This window comes from Hyaena hyaena, unplaced genomic scaffold (genome assembly GCF_003009895.1).
Source record: "Hyaena hyaena isolate Hyena2069 unplaced genomic scaffold, ASM300989v1 scaffold_418, whole genome shotgun sequence".
In the NCBI taxonomy this organism is placed as follows: Eukaryota; Metazoa; Chordata; class Mammalia; order Carnivora; family Hyaenidae; genus Hyaena; species Hyaena hyaena.
Window position 1 is genome coordinate 1,419,924 of NW_024081051.1, and position 19,107 is coordinate 1,439,030.

General features: G+C 38.3%; 1 protein-coding gene across 1 annotated transcript in view; it reads left to right on the forward strand.

Annotated features, from left to right (window-relative positions):
- Positions 1-19,107, forward strand: part of TM9SF2 (transmembrane 9 superfamily member 2) — a 65,566-nt gene that overhangs the window by 6,471 nt on the left and 39,988 nt on the right. The window contains exons 2-3 of the mRNA XM_039252531.1: positions 13,860-13,927; positions 16,609-16,702. Of these exons, the coding sequence (XP_039108462.1) occupies positions 13,860-13,927; positions 16,609-16,702 (162 nt within the window). The remainder of the gene's footprint in view (positions 1-13,859; positions 13,928-16,608; positions 16,703-19,107) is intronic.

Sequence of the window (19,107 nt, forward strand, 5' to 3'; positions counted from 1 at the left end):
TATAATTACTGGATTGTATGGTATGTCTGTTTTTAATTTTTTGAGGAACCTCCATCCTTTTTTTCCACAGTTCCACTGTACCACCGATAGTGCACAAAGGTTCTTTTTTCTCCACATCCGTGACCAGCGTTTGTTGTTTCTTGTCTTTTTTATTTTGGCAGGTGTGAGGTGATATCTCATTGTGATTTTGATTTCATTTCCCTGATGATGAGTGATGTTGAGCATCTTGTCATGTGTCTGTTGGCCATCTGTATGTCTTGGAAAAATGTCTGTTCAGGTCCTCTGCCCATTGTTTAAGTGGGTTATTTTGGCTTTTTGGTGTTACATCTTATGAGTTTTTTATATGCCTCATTTATTTAAAAACATGTTTTTAATGATTATTTATTTTTGAGAGAGAGACAGAGTGAATGGGGGAGGGGCAGAGAGAGAAGGATACACAGAGTTCAAAGCAGGCTCCAGGCTCTGAGCTGTCAGCACAGAGCCCAACATGGGGCTCAAACTCATGAACCTCGAGATCATGACCTGAGCCAAAGTCAGACACTCAACTGGCTGAGCCTCCAGGTGCTCCATGTTCTTTATATATTTTAGATAATAATCTCTTAAAGGATATATTTTCTCACATTCAGTAGGTTGTCTTTTCATTTTGTTCGTTTCCTTTCCTTTCATTTTGTTTGTTTTACTCTACAAAGCAAAAGCTTTGTGTTTTGGTGTAGTGCCTATAGTTTATTTTTGCTTTTTTTCCCTCCCTTCCCTGAGGAAATATATCTATAAATACATTGCTAAGAGCGATGTCAAAGAGATTGCTGCCTATGTTTTCTTCTAAGAGTTTTATGGTTTTAGGTTTTACATTTAGGTCTTTAATCTATTTTGAGTTTCTTTTTGTATATGGTATAAGAGAGTGGTCCAGTTTTCTAAGCACCATTTGTTGAAGAGACTGTCTTTTCCCCATTGTAAATTCTTGCCTCCTTTGTTGTAAATTAATTAACCATATAAGCGTGGGCTTATTTCTGGGTCCTCCATCCTGTTATATTGATCTGGATCTCTCTCTTTTTGTGCCAGGATCATACTGTTTTGATTACTGTAGCTTTGCAATATGTCCTGAAATCAGGGATTGTGTTGCCTCCAGCTCTGTACTTTTCCAGATTGGTTTGGCTGTTCAGAGACTTTTGTAGTTCCGTATGAATTTTAGGTTTAATTGTTCTAGTTCTGTGAAAAATACTATTGGTACTTTGATAGGGATTATGTTGTGTCTGTAGATTGCTTTAGATAGTATGGACATTTTTTTTAATGTTTATTTTTGAGAGGGTGCAAGCAGGGGAAGGGCAGAGAAAGAGGGACAGGATCCAAAGCGGGCTATGCTTCGACAGCAGTGAGTCCATTGTGGAGCTTGAACTCAGAAACCACGAGATCATGACCTGCGCCAAAGTCAGATGCTCAACCGACTGAGCCACCTAGGTGCCCTGAGGTAGTATGAGCATTTTAACAATATTCTTCCTGTCCATAAGCATGATGTATCTTTCTGTTTGTTTGTGTCATCTTTAGTTTCTTTCAGCAGTGTTGTATGGTTTTCAGAGTGCAGGTCTTTTACCTTCTTGGTTAAGTTTATTTCTAGGTATTTTACTCTTTTCGGTGTAATTGTAAATGTCACTGTTTTCTTAATTTCCCTTTCTGCCACTTTATTATTAGTGAATAGGAATGCAACAGATTACTGTTTATTTATTTTGTGTCCTACACACTTAGTGATTCATTTATTACTTCTAATAGTTTTTTTGGTGGAATCCTTAAGGTTTCATGTACAGTATCATGCTGTCATAGTAACTGTTTTACCAGAATTGTACTTTTTTCTTTTTTTCAGAATTGTACTTTTTTTAAATGTTTATTTACTTTTGATAGAGACAGAGTGTGGACTGGCGAGGGGCAGAGAGAGGGAGACACGGATGGAGTCTGAAGCAGGCTCCAGGCTCTGAGCTGTCAGCCCAGAACCAGATGCAGGGCTTAAACTCACGAACCACGAAATCAGGACTTGAGCCGAAATCAGACTCCTAACCAACTAAGCCACCTGAGTGTCCCCAGAATCATACTTTTAAATGTCTTTTCTTGGTAGTTATTTTTAGAAATGTTTAATAAATTGTCTGTTATTTTGGGAGCAGTTGCCTATAAATCTGGAATAAGTAAAATTTAAGAGAACAGTTCTAAATGTTGCTTTGAACAGATACAATGTATATTTACTTGTTTTAATTTGACCATAGATATAGTTTGAAGATTTTGAAATGTCTAAAAAAAATATGATTACACATGAACTTCCTGATACAAAAATTGATATATAGTTACTTCTTGGTATTTAGTTTCATGTTATCAGAGTTTTCTTCCGAATAAGAGATTGACTCTTAGCTTCTGGAAACTAATCAGTGTATGTGGGCTACTGATATTGTTTTATATATGAAATTTGGCATTGGAATGATTTTGACTATGATAAATTTCACAGTCTAACAACTTTTTCCTTTCTGTGAAAAAGTAAATGGAGCTTAGAAAGTTTGCTTTCATAAATTACATTTTTGAGTAAAATTATTTTAAAACTGATTGTTCTGTGACACTTGGGTCGCTCAGTTGATGAAGCATCTGGCTCTTGATTTTGGCTCAGCTCATGATCTCCCAGGTTTGTGAGTTCAAGCCCCACAGTGGGACTGACAGCGAAGAGCCTGCTTAGGCTCCCCCCCCCCTTTGCCCCTCCCCTGATTTATCTCTGTCTGTCTCTCTCTCTCAATATAAATAAATAAGCTTTAAAAAACTGTGGTTATTCATTATAGTGCATTTGGGAGCTAGGATTGGGAAAGCAGGCGAGGTCAGTACGGATAAAATACCGCCCTGCTGTTGGCTCTCCCCAAAGGGCAGCCCTTCCAGAGGTGTGTATTTGAACACGTGAAACAAAGCCACAGACGTGGCTTCATACCCCACGCCCCCACATACTCACAGAGACACACACAAATTCTAGATACTGGTCTGTGCTCTCTGGGTCTCAGAGCCCAGTTCTTGAAGCTCCTACTTCCTGTTCTTCCTCACACGTTTTTTTTTAAAAATCAGTATCCTTTTAGAAAGTGTTGGAGTTAATTGTAGCTACTTTAAATGTGCTCTACAGAGTTTTTCTTTGTTACCATTAAAATTAAGTATTGATGAAAGCCTTTGTAGGAAACTTTTGAAATATTTTTTCTTTGTTGTTCTTCTCAACTTTCAAACCTGTTTATTTCCCTATGCTAATAACAACAATAAAAATTACAATTTGTGTACTTTGTGTGTGTCTTAGTTAATTTTCTGAACAATTTTATGATTTGTAAATGGGGAAACTGACGCTGGATAAGATGTAGCAACCCTCTCAAGTGTATATACCTAGCAAGTGGTGAAGGGAAGATGCAGCTCCTAGAGTGTGATTTTGACTGTGATTTTGACATTGGGGCGCTGCTGTATCTCTCACACTGAGTACTTGCTACCTCTTCTGCCTTACTCTGGAGATCCCTGGCTTCTACAATGAATGCAGTTTTAACCTATGTAACCAATTTTTGAGTAGTCAAATTTTGTATTTATTCCTTTCTTTGATACAATCTGAAATTGAAATTTTATTTTTTAGTGTAGTAGGGATAAAAGGAAGAACGTTAGTGTCTTAGGATATCAGCTTCTGGGCATTGCTGGTCAGATAACTCAAGAGTTCATGAGCATCCATTTATGAGTTCCAGCATTTCCACTGGGTTTGTTTTATTACATCTCAGTTAAGGTTTCCCTGTGGAAGTTTTCCCACTGTGGACTCCCAATATTAAGCAGTTGAAATGCCCATAGTTTTCCTCTTCTGTGGCTGTGCCTTGATATGTCAGACCCTTTTATGAGTATTCAGTTGCTTTGATTCTTATTCAAAGTCATATTTCTTCTCTATTTCTTTGTACCTTGAAAACCAGTCATGGGTGTGGGGTTACGATAGATGTGATGGCAGGGAAGGTGGAGTAAGAGCAAAACAAAGGAACAAGGAAATGGGGAAAATGCGGTTCCGTGGCATGGCGCACATGGCTCAAACAATAAAACAAAGTATAGTTGTGACCAAAGCTGGGATTGCCTGTAGACTGGACAGATTAGGGCCAGAAATCAAATTGTACATTTGGGGAAGGAAAGGATTTAGAAGGGAGACCAGAGCACTCTAAATTAAGTAAACTGCTTACAGAAAACATTTCTTAGGGTGGGATTGGTTTAGGACTTATATGTAATTTCCTTAAAATGTTTACTGTTGTCACACCTTTTCATGCTGATAATAACTCTGTTTGGGACATTTTGAAAGTGGCAATGTGAAGTAAGTAACCTTTAAAGCACTTTCTAGTCATGTCAGTGGTATTTGGAATTGGCTGTCTCCATTTCAGGCAGATTCCAGGAGATGGACTTAATTAACTTTTGGATGGGAAATAAAGATGTTTAGAGTGGAAAGTGACCATAAAATTAATCATATATTATCATGTTATAGCACATTGCTGTTTTAATGATAAAAAAAAACCCTAAATCCCTTGGAGATTCAGTAACTACCTAAGAACTTATAAATAACGTTGTCACTTTTTTTCTTTTCCTTTCTTGAATCTATGTTTTATCTCTCCATCTGGATTAGAAATTCTTTGAGGGCGGGGCACCTGAGTGGCTCAGTTGGTTGAGCGTCCAACTTCAGCTCAGGTCATGATCTCACGGTTCGTGGGTTCGAGCCCCGCGTCAGGCTCTGTGCTGACAGCTAGCTCAAAGCCTGGAGCCTGCTTCAGATTCTGTATCTCCCTCTCTCTCTCACCCTCCCCTGCTCACACTGTCTCTCTCAGAAATAAATAAAAACATTAAGAAATAAAAAAAATAAAGTACATAACTAATTAAAATATATTTAAAAAAATTCTTTGAAGGCAAGTATTCATGTCTTTTGTATTATATCACTCACAAGGTCTAGTGTTGTGGGCATTAAATAAATGTGTTGAGTGAATGACTTTCTCGTGGTTGTTCAGGATTTTTTGTTCTTGTGAATTTCAAATTCTGTTTCCTCCTATTTAATACTTATTTTGAAGTCATCTTTTCTTCCTAGAACAGCTTTCCGCACTAAATGTTAATCTTTCATCTTTATTTCTTATTGCTTTGATTTGGCTTTTGTCCCTGAAGTCTACTCTCAACTTTTAAAGCCTTTTCTTTTTCCAGCTTTTAATTGTGACACTTTTCAAAATTTAAAAAAGTTGATGGAATAGTATAATAATTACCTGTATATCTGTCTAGACCTCTGGAGCCAATAGTTGTTTATATTTTTCCTATTTGTGTATTTATATTTTTTAGGGATAAATGTCATAATGTTTATAGCAAACTTTTGCCTTTTTCAAACCACATAAACTCACTTTTTCTTTCCAGTTTTTAACATTTTCTCTACTGCCATATTACAAGGATTTTATTCTTAATATATTTTAAAAATGTTTGTTTATTTGGAGTAAGAGATGAGGGGAATGTGAGAGGGAAGAGAGAATCCCAAGCAGGCTCCATGCCGTCTGTGCAGAAACACATGTGGGGCTTGATCTCATGACTGTGAGATTGTGGCCTGAGCCAAAATTGAGAGTTGGACGCTTAACCAACTGAGCCACCCAGATGCCCCCTTAAAATAGTTTTGAAATTTCCTGTTTCAGTATAAGAATTGATATTTAAGATAGAGATTCATAAATGTAGCTTATTTACAAATATGTTGTAAATTGCTCTTTTTTTTTCATTTTTAAGAAAGGGTGCAAGTGAGTGAGGGGCAGAGAGAGAGGGAGAGAGAACCCTATGAGGGGCAGAGAGAGAGAGAGAGAGAAGCAGGTCTCACCCAAAATGGGGCTCAAGCTCACCTGAAGCAGGGCTAGAACTCATGAACCTTGAGATCATGGCCTGAGCTGAGTTGTGGTGCTTAATCAACTGATCCACCCAGGTGCCCAGCTCTGTTTCTTGTTAAAGATATCATTAATTGTAATTTATACTTCTTAGCATGTTGTGAGACAATAATTCTCAAATTTTCAGATTCTTACAATCTAAAGGAAGAATCAAAGTGCCACAGAATAGCCAAGATGAAATGAATATCCCAGGTGTGTTTTGATTAGTTTACTGAATAACAGGAAAAAGTCCATAATTTCAGTGATATTTGTGATAAACTAACTTTCCTGTAAAAGTAAGTATGAAAAAGTGTGGTAAGAGACATGAAGGAAGAGACGTAGAGAACTGAGAACAGCAGAGATTAAAATTGATGGTAGTAGCACTTGAATTCACTTACTGTTTTGAGTTGGCAGTCCAGTGTTTTAACTTACTTCCTTGTCTTAAAGTAGAGCAAGTAATCCCTAGTTCATAAGGCTATTGTGAGACTCGGGCTTGATAACTCTTACCTTCCCCTGCCCTAGACTAATAGCTAAGAAGAGGGTAATGAATAGGCATAAAGGGTAGATGATAAGGCTGTTGTCTTAGTGTCCTTTAATGGGAGGGAGGAGAAACTCTCCACATTATCCTTATACTAACAAATATTCAAATCCAGGAATGTCCATTTACTCGGAAATAACAGTAGTAGCTATGCTTATTTAGTCATTATCTTACAATTCTTGTGCACCAGCTGTAGGCCAGCTTGTGTATCATTATCTGTTTTATTGTCACCTCATTCATTTCTCAAATTCAAAATTACTACTTGATGAAAAGCACATATTTATTAAAAGTAAACTTAGGATTTGAAATGAACTCAGCAGTCTGGTGCTATACAGCCTCTGGTCTGAAGTTGTATTCCCCACTTATGTGTTGAGTGTAAAAATAAATTTTGTTTTTAAGTGAAAGATTTGTGAGAAGGGTTGTGCTTTGGAGTTTGCTATTGGAAAATTTTGTGGGCAGCCTTTTAAATCACAAAGCAAACCTAAAACATAAGCTTTGTAATACCTTTGTTATTAGGATTAGAATCCGAAGCTACCTCACCAGATTGGGAAAAGTTGACAGATGAGATATTAACTAAAATCCCAAGGATAAGATGAGTAGAAACTAATAATATGCAAATAAGAAAATAGGAAGGGGAAGGGTTTGTGGGTCTTGCGATGTAGACCAAAATGAGTATGTATGTGAGAATAAGTGATACTAAATTATGTAAACAGAAGACTAACATGACATCTGGAAGAAAAATTTTCCTGACTTGTAGAGTTTATTCAAACACTTAACAGTGGATTTAGAGGGAGCCAGTGAATGTGATTTCTAAAATTTTGACAAGATTGTCTTTTAAAAAGATTAAATTGGAATTTAAACTGATATGGGTTACCTTGGGCAGAGTACGGTAGGCAGTAAATTCATGGTGAATGGTGAAATTCATGGGAGATAGAGACAGACTTCCCAGACAAGTGCTTGAGGCTAATTTGGGTCTTAAATTTGGCAAAGAGAATGCACTTGAGATGTTTCAAGGTGCCAGTAGTATTAAGTTGCCATGTGTAACACAGTGTAAAGTCAATGGACTGTATTTCCTGGAGTGCTCTTGAAGAGAGCAAAGAGCAGAGTGCCTGGGTGGCTCAGTCTGTTAAGCATCTGACTTTGGCTTAGATCCATCTCACCACGTGAGTTCGAGCCCCCCCCCCCCATCAGGCTCTCTGCTGTCAGTGTGGAGCCCCCTTTGGATCCTCTCTATCTCTCTCTGCCCCCATACACTGGCGTTCTCTCTCTCAAAAATAAACATTTTAAAAAGAGAGAGCAAAAAGTAAATTATTTTGACCATAGGCAAGTTAAAAAGGTATATTTGAAGAAAACCAATTAATATATTTTTGAGATGATGAGCTGTGAGCTATCATTTATAGAACATAGGAAAGAGGTGAAGAGTATCATTGAAGAATTTATGCTTATGGCCAAAAGGCTAATGAAAAAACAATGTAATTCTATACATACATGACACTTTGATGTCTAAACCTTGAATTTTGCCTGTAATTTTTTTAATGTTTATTTTTGAGGGGGAGAGAGAGGGACCTAGGACGAGTAGGGGAGGGGCAGAGAGCGACAGAGACACGGAATCTGAGGCAGGCTCCAGGCTCCACATCGTCAGCACAGATCCCGACGCCGGGCTCAAACCTATGAACTGTGAGATCATGACCTGAGCCAAAGTCGGATACTCAGCCAACTGAGCCACCCAGGCATTCCTCTGCCTGTAATTCTTTTTCTTTTTTTTTTTTATTTATTTCTAGGAGAGAGAGACAGCGTGAGCAGGGGAGGGTCAGAGAGAGAGGGAGTCACAGACCGAAAGAGGCTCCAGGCTCTGAACTGGCAGTCAGCACAGAGCCCGACGCGGGGCTCGAACCCACGAACCGCGAGATCATGACCTAAGCAAAAGTCGGACGCCCAACCGACTAAGCCACCCAGGCGCCCCCCTCTGCCTGTAATTCTTAATGACATACCTTTTAAGAACGATATGAGAGTAGGGTGAGGTCCTGAGAAAAGCAGCTGGCATGATCAAGGAGATAATTCAAAAGATTAAGACCTTTCCGTTTTCAAAGATTAATTCTCAGAGGGGATAGGAGAAAAGTCAGAAACTGAAAATACTGTCTTCCCTCAGTGTATAATTCTGTAGCTAAAAGATGTGTCATGAAACTTCAGAGTGAACATCATAGGCTAAAGTAAAAATTCTTGTCTCATCCATTGAGTAGAGGTGGAAGAAAATTTTACCTTAAATTTATATGCCCTTGAACAATACCCTGAAATTTTTCACATGGCAACAGCCCTTTGAACCCTGTGTCCTATTTTGGGTTCTCTAAGATGTTAATTTATGGAATACTGGAAAAATAGCCAGAAAGCACAGCTCAAGGATGGTCCAGTGCAGCTTGCAGACTGCTTTTATAGTACCCTTGAGCTAAACGTTGTATTTATATTTTTAAGTAATAGGGAAAAAAATTGAAAGAATAATGTTTAGTGATGAATGGAAATTACATGAAAATCGAATTTCAGTGCCTATAAATGAAGTTTTATTGGGCTACGGCTGCACTCACTCACCTATGTAACATCCATGGCTGCTTTCATGCTGTACAGTGGCAGAGACTGTAAACTTTAAAGCCTAAAGTGATTACTCTCTGGCCTTTTAAGACGTTTGCTGATTTCTGGGATAGACTAACAACTTTATTTTTCCACGTAAAGGAAAGATTGTAGTGAATAGAATAAAAACTAATAAGTATATGAAAAGAGTATATCAGTGGTACTATATACCAGCAACATTTCTTTTCTGTTACTGTGCTTTCTTTTTTTTTTTTTTAATTTTTTTTAATGTTTTATTTATTTCTAGGAGAGAGAGAGAGAGAGAGCGTGAGCAGGGGAGGGCCAGAGAGAGAGGGAGTCACAGACTGAAACAGGCTCCAGGCTCTGAGCTGGCAGTCAGCACAGAGCCCGACGCGGGGCTCGAACCCACGAACCGTGAGATCATGTCCTAAGCAAAAGTAGGATGCTTAACCTACTAAGCCGCCCAGGCGCCCCTGTTACTGTGCTTTCTAATACAGAAGCCATTAGCCTCCTGTGACTTTTTAAATATAATTAAAATTAAAACAATTCAACTCTTTAACTCTGGTAACCACATTTTAAGTGACAGATGGTCACATGTGTATTTGACAGTGCAGATAAGAATATTTCCATTATTGGGGTACGGGGGTGGCTCAGTCGGTTAAGCGTCCCACTCTTGATTTTGCTCAGGTCACGATCTCATAGTAGTGAGATTGAGCCCTGAGTAGTGCTCTGTGCTGACAATGTGGAGCCTGCTTAGGATTTTCTCTCCCCCTTCTCTCTCTGCTCCTCCCCTGCTCTCTCTCAAAATAAATAAAATAGGGGTGCCCGGGTGGCTTAGTCGGTTAAGCGTCCGACTTTCGCTCAGGTCATGATCTCGCGGTTCGTGGGTTCAAGCCCCGCGTCGGGCTCTGTGCTGACTGCCAGCTCAGAGCCTGGAGCCTGTTTCAGAGTCTGTGACTCCCTCTCTCTCTGACCCTCCCCTGTTCATGCTGTCTCTCTCTCTCTCCTAGAAATAAATAAAACATTAAAAAAGAAAAACGTTTAAAAAAAATAAATAAAATAAACTAAAAAAGGAAATTAATAAAGTTAACATTAAAAAAAAAAGAATATTTCCATCCTTGCTTAAAGTCCTCTTGGACATTGCTGCATAATAGTAAGTACTTAATACTTTGTACCAAGCACTACTCTGGAATCTTCTTAAAACAGCTTGAAGCAGAAGTTATAATTACTTCCATTCTACAAATGAGAAAACTGAGTGAAGTGAAGAAACTTACTATCACACAGCTAGTAAATGTCGTTTTTAGGATTTAAACTCAGGCAGCGTAGCTTCAGAGTCCCCACTCTTGATTACTTTGTACTGAATGAAGTTGAAAGTAAGGAATAGGCTTAATTGTGGCACAAGGGATTCAGCTTCTGTGGTGAAAATGTGACTCTTCAGATTTTGAAACTCAAAACCTAGAACATTATATAGAATATAATAGCTGTGTTTATCCCTAAAAAAATCTAGAAATGTGAACTGGATTAGCTTTTTAGGGACCTTTCTGTCTTCATTAAGATACATTAAGTAGAGTGCTTGAATTCTGAAGTATCTTCAAAGCAGTTGTTGACCTCTTATAATTAGTGAAAATTATCTTGGCAGAGTAAGCCATCAACTGGGAATTTTGCCTTCACAACAGTTGCCTATATTTGTGTTAATTACTCAAGCATTCTGTAATGCTTAAATGTCGTGTCCCATTATCTTTCTAGCCAAAATTTAGGCCAATGATAAAGAATGTTTTATGCAAGGACACACAGTTAAATTTTTTGTGTATGTTTGAGACAGTGTTGCCATTGAGTAATTTCATTTGCTTATAATTTTAGGGATTGCATATGATACTGTTTTCACTACTATTTTCAAAGTATATAGTTTTTAATGTTTTATCTTCCATTATATATCAGGAATATCAGGTGAGCATTTATTTTAGCAGATGAGCAGTGTAGTTTAGGTATTCTCTATTCTGAATATCATTAAATTTACTTGCTTTTATTCACTTAACAAATAGATAGGACTTCATGTTTCAGGCACTATTTTTAAATAGTTTATACATGTTAACTCATTTAATCCTCATACCTCTGTGAGGTAAATACTGTATCTCTATTTTGCAGATAAGGAACCTGAGGTGTTAAATAACTTGACCAAATAGTAAATGCTGGGATTTGAACCCAGACAAACTGGCCCTAGAATCTGTACCCTTTGCTTTTCCAGTGGCAGTGTATTATTACTTTGTACAAACTAAAATTTAGTTTGTACATCAGACATTTTGTCTCACCTTTGGGATATTAGCAAATATAGGGGACTGCTTAGCAGTACCAGTGAACAAGATCACAATGACAAATGTGGCTTTATGCCATTCCAGGCAGCCTCATGATTCGAGTCCGGAGGCAGCCATAGCAGTCTAACTCTATTAAAATACTTGTCCAAGGTAAACAGCTCCTATGTAAATGTTTTTGGTTAGCACATAAAGTACTTCAGGGCATACATTACTTACTGGTTTCTTCAGCTTCAACTAAAGGATTCTGTCATGAGTTGCAGTGAGCCCCTATTCAGAGTGGATATGTATTTTGGGCCCTGCAGATCTTTGAATATATCTTGGAGGCATTTGGGGAACTTCAGTAGGAAGTATGGCTTGGGCAAAAGGCATGAACAGACACTTTTCCAAAGAAGACATCTAGATGGCTAACAGACACATGAAAAGATGCCCAATATCACTCATCAGGGAAATCACAATGAGATATCACCTTACAACTGTCAGAATGGCTAAAATTAACAACTCAGGAAACAATAGATGTTGGCGAGGATGTGGAGAAAGGGGAACCATTTTGCACTGCTGGTGGGAATGCAAACTGGTGCAGCCACTCTGGAAAACAGTATGGAGATTCATCAAAAAATTAAAAATAGAATTGCCCTACAACCCAGCAATTGCACTATTAAGTATTTATCCAGAGGATACAAAAATGCTGTTTTGAAGGGGCACATGCACGCCAATGTTTATAGCAGTGCTATCGACAATAGCCAAAGTATGGAAAGAACCCAAATGTCCATCAACTGATGAATGGATAAAGACGATATGGGGTGCCTGGGTGGCTCCGTTGGTTAAGGGTGTGACTTCGCCTCGGGTCATGATCTCATAGTTTGGGAGTTTGAGCCCCACTTCAGGCTCTGCTGTCAGTGCAGAGTCCATTTCAGATCCCCTGTCCATCTCTCTCTCTTACTCTCTCTCACAAAAATAAACATTAAAAAAAAAAAGATACGGGGTGTGTGTGTGTGTGTAATGGAATATTAATTGGTGATCAAAAAGAATGAAATCTTGACATTTGTAACAACACGGATGGAACTAGAATATATTATGCTAAGCAAAATAAGTTAGTTGGAGAAAGATAAGTATTATGATTTCACTCATGGAATTTAAGAAACAAAACAGGTGAACATAAGGGAAGGGAAGGAAAAATAAGATAAAAACAGAGAAACCAGAAAAGACTCTTGTTTTAAATAATTCTTTAAAGTTTATTTTATTTATTTTGAGAGAGATTGCGTGCACAGCAGGGGCAGAGAGAGAGAGAGGGAGAGAGAATCCCAAGGAGGCTCCACACCATCAGCATGGAGCATGTTTTGGGGCTTGAACTTACCAACCATGAGATCATGACCTGAGCCTGAGCTGAACCCAGGAGTCGGACATTTAACCAACTGAGCCACCCAGGTACCCCCAAAAGAAACTCTAAAATACAGAGAATAAACTGAGGGGTGCTGGAGGGGTGCTGGGTAGGAGGATAGGCTAAATGGCTGACAGGCATTAGGAGGGCATGTGTTGGGATGAGCACTGCATGTTGTGTGGAAGTGATGAGGCACTAAATTCTACCCCTGAAACCATAATTACACTATATGTTAACTGATTGGGATTTAAATAATAAATTGAAAGAAAAAAGCTGAACTGTAAAAAAAAAAAAAAGGAAATATGGCTTTAAATTAGCCTATGTAGAGGCACCTGGGTGGCTTAGTTGGTTAAGCGTCCGACTTTTCGCTTAGGTCATGATCTCGTGGTTCGTGGGTTCAAGCCCCGCGTCGGGCTCTGTGCTGACTGCCAGCTCAGAGCCTGGAGCCTGTTTCAGTCTGTGACTCCCTCTCTCTCTCTGACCCTTCCCTGCTCACGCTCTCTCTCTCTCTCTCCTAGAAATAAATAAAAAAAAACATTAAAAAAAATAAATTAGCGTATGTATTTCCTAGGAAGGTGATATAACATTTCTCCTCTTGCCCCATCATAGAACTTGATTTGGTCTTTGTGAATTTCTTCACTGTTGTTACCTTTGTAGTTCAGCATTCTCCGTTTGAATCAGAGAGGCCCTCCAAAGTTAGATCATCTTTCCATCGTCTGTCTCCTATCTGCTTAAGAGCAATGATTGTATTTCTAGTATAGTTGATCTGGATATTTCTTCTCACTTGGAAGCATTTCTTCACTGCTGTGAGAATGTTTAAGAAAAAGGTGTTTAAAAATAAGAATTATTTTTGTGCTGCAGAATGAAATATTGAATTTGAAAAACAGACTTTTAAGAACAGGATCTATATTGATATGATTTAAATATTTTAATTTTTAAAATTTTATAACTTAAGCATTTAGAAGTTATTGGCAACATTTGCAACTGAAAATATTTTATTGTAATTTAACTGCATATAAGCCCACTCAGTGAATGGATTTATAAGAGAATGTTTAAATATCATAAAATTTTACATTTCAAGAATGTCAAATTATTTTTGAGTTCTAAGCATGATCTCCAGTTGTTTATATTCTAATTCTGTGTTTCCTCATTTTCAGGCTGAAATAGAACTATTTGTGAACAGACTTGATTCAGTGGAATCTGTTCTTCCTTATGAATACACAGCGTAAGTTTTTTAGCTTAATTTTTCTATAAAATTGTATGTAACTCGGGGTGCCTGGTTAGCTCAGTCAGTTGAGTGCCCATTGAGTGTCCAACTCTTGATTTCTGCTCAGGTCATGATCCCCGGGTCATGGGGTCGAGCCCAGCATTGGGCTCCACACTAAGCATGGATCCTGCTTAAGCTTTTCTCTCTAAGATAAAAAAATAAAATAAGGGGCGCCTGGGTGGCTCAGAAATCAAGAGCCGGAAGCTTAACTGACTGAACTACCCAGGAGCCCCAAAACCCCACACAATTTTAAAAACAAAATTCTTTTTTTTTTAAAAATGTTTATTTATTTACTTTTGAAAGAGAGAGAGAGACAGCATGAGCAGGGGAGGGTCAGAGAGAGAGGGAGACACAGAATCTGAAACAGGCTCCAGGCTCTGAGCTAGCTGTTAGCACAGAGCCTGACGCGGGGCTCGAACCCACGAGCCGTGATCATGACCTGAGCTGAAGTCGGATGCTTAACCAAATGAGCCACCCAGACGCTCCTTAGATGTTTATTTTTGAAAGAGAGACACAGAGTGCGAGCAGGAGAGGGGCAGAGAGAGGGAAACAGAATCTGAAGCAGGCTCCAGGCTCTGAACTATCAGCACAGAGCTCACTGTGGGGCTCAAACTCACCAATGGTGAGATCATGACCTGAGTGGAAGTCAGATGCTCAACTGAGCCACCCAGACACCTCTAAACAAAATTCTTATGTCCCTTATAATCAATCCCCAGAAATAATTGCTTTGTTTTCTGCTCTTCCACATTTTTTCTCTGCATATTCTAATTTACCTAACCACATCTGTACATTTTTGTTTTAAACAAAAGTTGTTTTGCACCTTGGTTTCCTCACCGAATCTATTACAGGCATCTTTTCATGTTAACAGACAGCTATAGCTATCCCAGTCATTTTCATCATTGTTTATGTTTGCTTTTTTTTTTTTTAAAAGTAAGCTCTTACCCAATGTTGGGTATGAACTCATGAGATCAAGAGTCACATGCTCTACCTACTGAGCCAGCCAGGTGTTCCTTTATTATTTCTTTGTAGAGATTATATAAAGTTGTGTATGATTTGTTTCACTAATTCTCTGTTTATAAACATTTTATTATTTTAACTTTTTTGATATTATAAAAAATTTACATGTATATATTATGTTCATTCTTTGATCACTGTATATCATATTGAGTATAAAACAGTTCCTAAATTGTAGCTGGCTTCTAAATTTCTATGGTATCTAAGAGTTTTAAAAGAAAAATGTGTGCTTACTATAGAAAAAAGCACACACCAAAAAGTGAGACTATCCTGTTAGAATCCAGCTGCCTAACTATGTATAAAAAGAAAGTACATCATTCATAAGTGAATGGACTATTATTTATGTAACTATTGGAGACCTGAATGCTTTTTTAAGTTTTTGTTTCTTTTGTTTTGTTAAATAAACAAACATATCTCCTGAAATCTTTGTGGGATGTGTCTGAGAAAATTCAGCGGATCTCTTACATCCACTACATGGAAAGTCTTCATTTGAGGACTTTCCAGGTCCAGTTTTGTGTGTGTGTGTGTGTTTAAAGATTTTATTTTTAAGTAATCTCTACATCCAACGTAAGGCTCGAACTCATAATGCCAAGATCAAGACTTGCATGCTCCACCAACTGAGCCAGCCAGGTGCCCCCACCCAGCCCATTTTTTAATCACCTAAGATTCATCTTTCTTTTGGGAATCTCATCTGTAGCCATCACTGCATGGGTCTTAAGTATTCCCATATCATTCCAGAATGAACACAGAACTCTCCTTTAATCTTCTGTAACAAAGCTGAAATTTGATTGTAATATTTAAAGCAAATTATTTTAAAATCTGGTTAATAGGGGCACCTGGGTGGCTTAGTCAATTAAGCATCTGACTTCAGCTCAGGACGTGATCTCACGGTTTGTGGGTTCGAGCCCCACGTCGGGCTCTGTGCTGACAGCCAGCTCAGAGCCTGGAACCTGTTTAAGATTCTGTATCTCCCTCTCTCTCTGATCCTCCCCTACTCACGTTGTCTGTCTGTCTGTCTGTCTCTCTCTCAGAAATAAATAAAACATTAAAAAATTTTTTAAAAATAAAATCTAGTTAATAATACAAGGGAATTAGAGAGAAGCTTATAGCTGACTGATTATGGCTTCTTCACAATTCCCTGTTCTCTAGGATCTGTCTCGCCATGCTTCTCATGTTGGGATGTGTTAGCCATTGTATAGGGATGAGGCAGAAACCCAGGGAACTTCGACACGTCTTCCTGAAATGTTATGATTAAGTAAAGCTTTGGATTAGAAAGTGAGAACAAAAGGAGATAAGTTTGCAAAATTCACTTGAAGAAGAAAAGTATCAGTTTTATCATTGGAATGAACAAAAATAAGTGCAATGTGTTAACTCTTTAAATTCTGTAATTTACATCCTCATAAAAGATATTTAGACATCAAGGTTTTCTCAGGCATGATTTTCTGATATTTTGTCTTTTTGCTTTGGGGAGACATACATGGAGTGTGAACCTATTTCTTACTCATCTCCTAGAGCTACTGGAATGATCAGTACTAAGTTTTCTGCCCTCTAGATTGCATAGAGGCTTGATATGCCATTGTTTCCTTTTATGTGTGAAAGCTTACATACTTCTCCACCCGCTCCAGGTTTGATTTTTGCCAAGCATCAGAAGGAAAACGCCCATCTGAAAATCTTGGTCAGGTGTTATTTGGGGAAAGAATTGAACCTTCACCATATAAGGTTGGTATTTAGTGTTATATAAAGGTTATTTACTTGTTTCTTTCTCTTTCATTTGTTCTTTTTTCTTTTTTCCTTACAGAAAAGCCTAAAATAACTTAGCTATTATAGCTAAAGAGGATTTCATTTGTCTTTTAGCTCTGGGAATAATTTCTTAATGTTACAGTTTCAAAGGATCCCTCTCCTCATTATATGTCATGGGTAAATTTGTCTTAACAAACCGTCATGTATCAGTATTCTAAATGATGAGGTGTTGGCCTAAAGGATAGTACTCAGTGCCCTGCCTTATGTTATAGAGGGACCAGAAACCCAGCCTTCAGTCATGAAAAGTTGCCCCAGCTGCTCCAGATCTCCTTCTTCCTCTTTGAGAGAATTCATACATATTTACCTATTTTCTCTTAGCAAGTATAGCACTACTTGGATTCCCTCATTGGGGGTTTTGGGAAGCTAACTGTTCTCTTTTGACCATTGAAAGTATATTTGGAATGTTCTCGGTATATTTTTAGGAACCAGACTAAGCACAATATAAGATATTCTCTTCAATTTATGTCCTCCATCATCACCCAGAATTATTCCTTTTTTTAAAGTTAATTATTAAAAAAAATTTTAATGTTTATTTTTTAAAGAGAGGCAGACAGACAGACAGACAGAGTGCAAGCGGGAGAGGAGCAGAGAGAATCTGAAGAGAGAAGCACAGAATCTGAAGCAGGCTCCAAGCTCTGAGGTGTCAACACAGAATCTGATGCAGGGCTTGAACCCATGAACTGCGAAATCATGACCTGAGCTGAAGTCAGACGCTTAACTGACTAAGCCACCTAGGTGCCCCTATAATATTTATTTTGAGAGAGACAGAGAGACTGCAAATGAGGGAGAGACGGTGCGGGGGAGGGTGTACGGGGAAGGAGGGAGAATCCCAAGCCGGTTTTACACTGTCAGGGCAGAGCCCAACGTGGGGCTTGATCCCATGACCGTGAGATCATGACCTAAGCTGAAATCAAGAGTTGGATGTTGGGTGGCTCAGTCAGTTGGGCATCTGACTTTGACTCAGGTCATGGTCTCACGGTTTGTGGGTTCAGGCCCTGCGTCGGCCTCTGTGCTGGCGGCTTGGAGGCTGGAGCCTACTTCTGATTCGGTGTATCCCTCTCTCTGCCCCTTGCCCGCTTGTGCTGTCTCTCTCTCTGTTTCTCAAAAATAAATAAAAATGTTTAAAAAAAAAAAAAAAAAAAAGAGTTGGATGTTCAACCAACCAAGCCATTCATGCGGCCCCTAGAGCCTAGAATTATTCTTTTAAACACTTAAGCCTATTTTCCTTCCACTTTGCATAGTACCCTGTTCATTTTACACTGTTCTCCTGCTACACAAAGAATGATGCTCACTCTCTTTTAGAAAAATTAAACTACTTTATCATAACAGTGTATCACCATATAAAAATGTAAATGGTGCAGAATAATATAAAATGAAAACTAAAACTATCTTCCCTCCAGTTTTACATCAGTTTCTTGTTAATCTTCCCTGAAATTTCCCATGCGCTTACAAGCATATGTAAATAAAATTAGATTTACTTATTTATGATTTAACATATTATTCTGCACTGTGAATTTTTTCCTTCAAGTCTCTACTTTGGACATCTGTCTGCATCCGTTTTAATTGTTGTAACTTGACTCCAGGTTTTATTCGCCAGGCTAATCCTCTCTCAGTGTCTTATCCTTGTCTTCTGTGGCTTAGACCCCATGGTTAGCTGCCTTCTCTGCCTCTCACTGAGCACCGCCATCTGTTTTCCTTGGCACTTCATTGTACTGAGAATCTGTCCAGCAAATCCCCCACACCTAGAGTAGCCCCACCACTCTCCTGACCCCCTCGAGCGCTATACTAGACTGGAAGCGCTGAGAAGATGCGTAATTGTGCAAGTTTAGTCCACATAAGTGTACGGTTTTACAGTTTTAACCATAAGTCCTCTTAAAATAATTATAATTTATTATAATAATAATAAATTATAATTATAATTTTCTACCCTAAAGATACCAGTAATTCAAAAATTTTTCAAAGACAGATTTGAAGGCATATGGGATGAGGCCCCTGGGAAGGAAGGAGCTCATATATATGGACATGGGTATTACTGTGCGGGTCAAGCATATTAATTATGTATCATCTTAATTGTGTATCACTCCCTGATGTCATATTTTGAAAGATTATTTTGGAAGTTATTGCATTGTTTTTTATAGTAGAGGGTTATTTTCAGGCATATTTATTAAATTACACAATTAAGATATTCTTATGGTGTTTCAGCCCCATCATTCTGTTTAGTTATGTCTTTGCCTTGAAAAATGATGGAAGGGAAGAACATCAGTAACATCTTCAGTGAACTTGAGGGACAGCAGGAGTTTCTTGCAGTAAACAGCTCCTAGCAG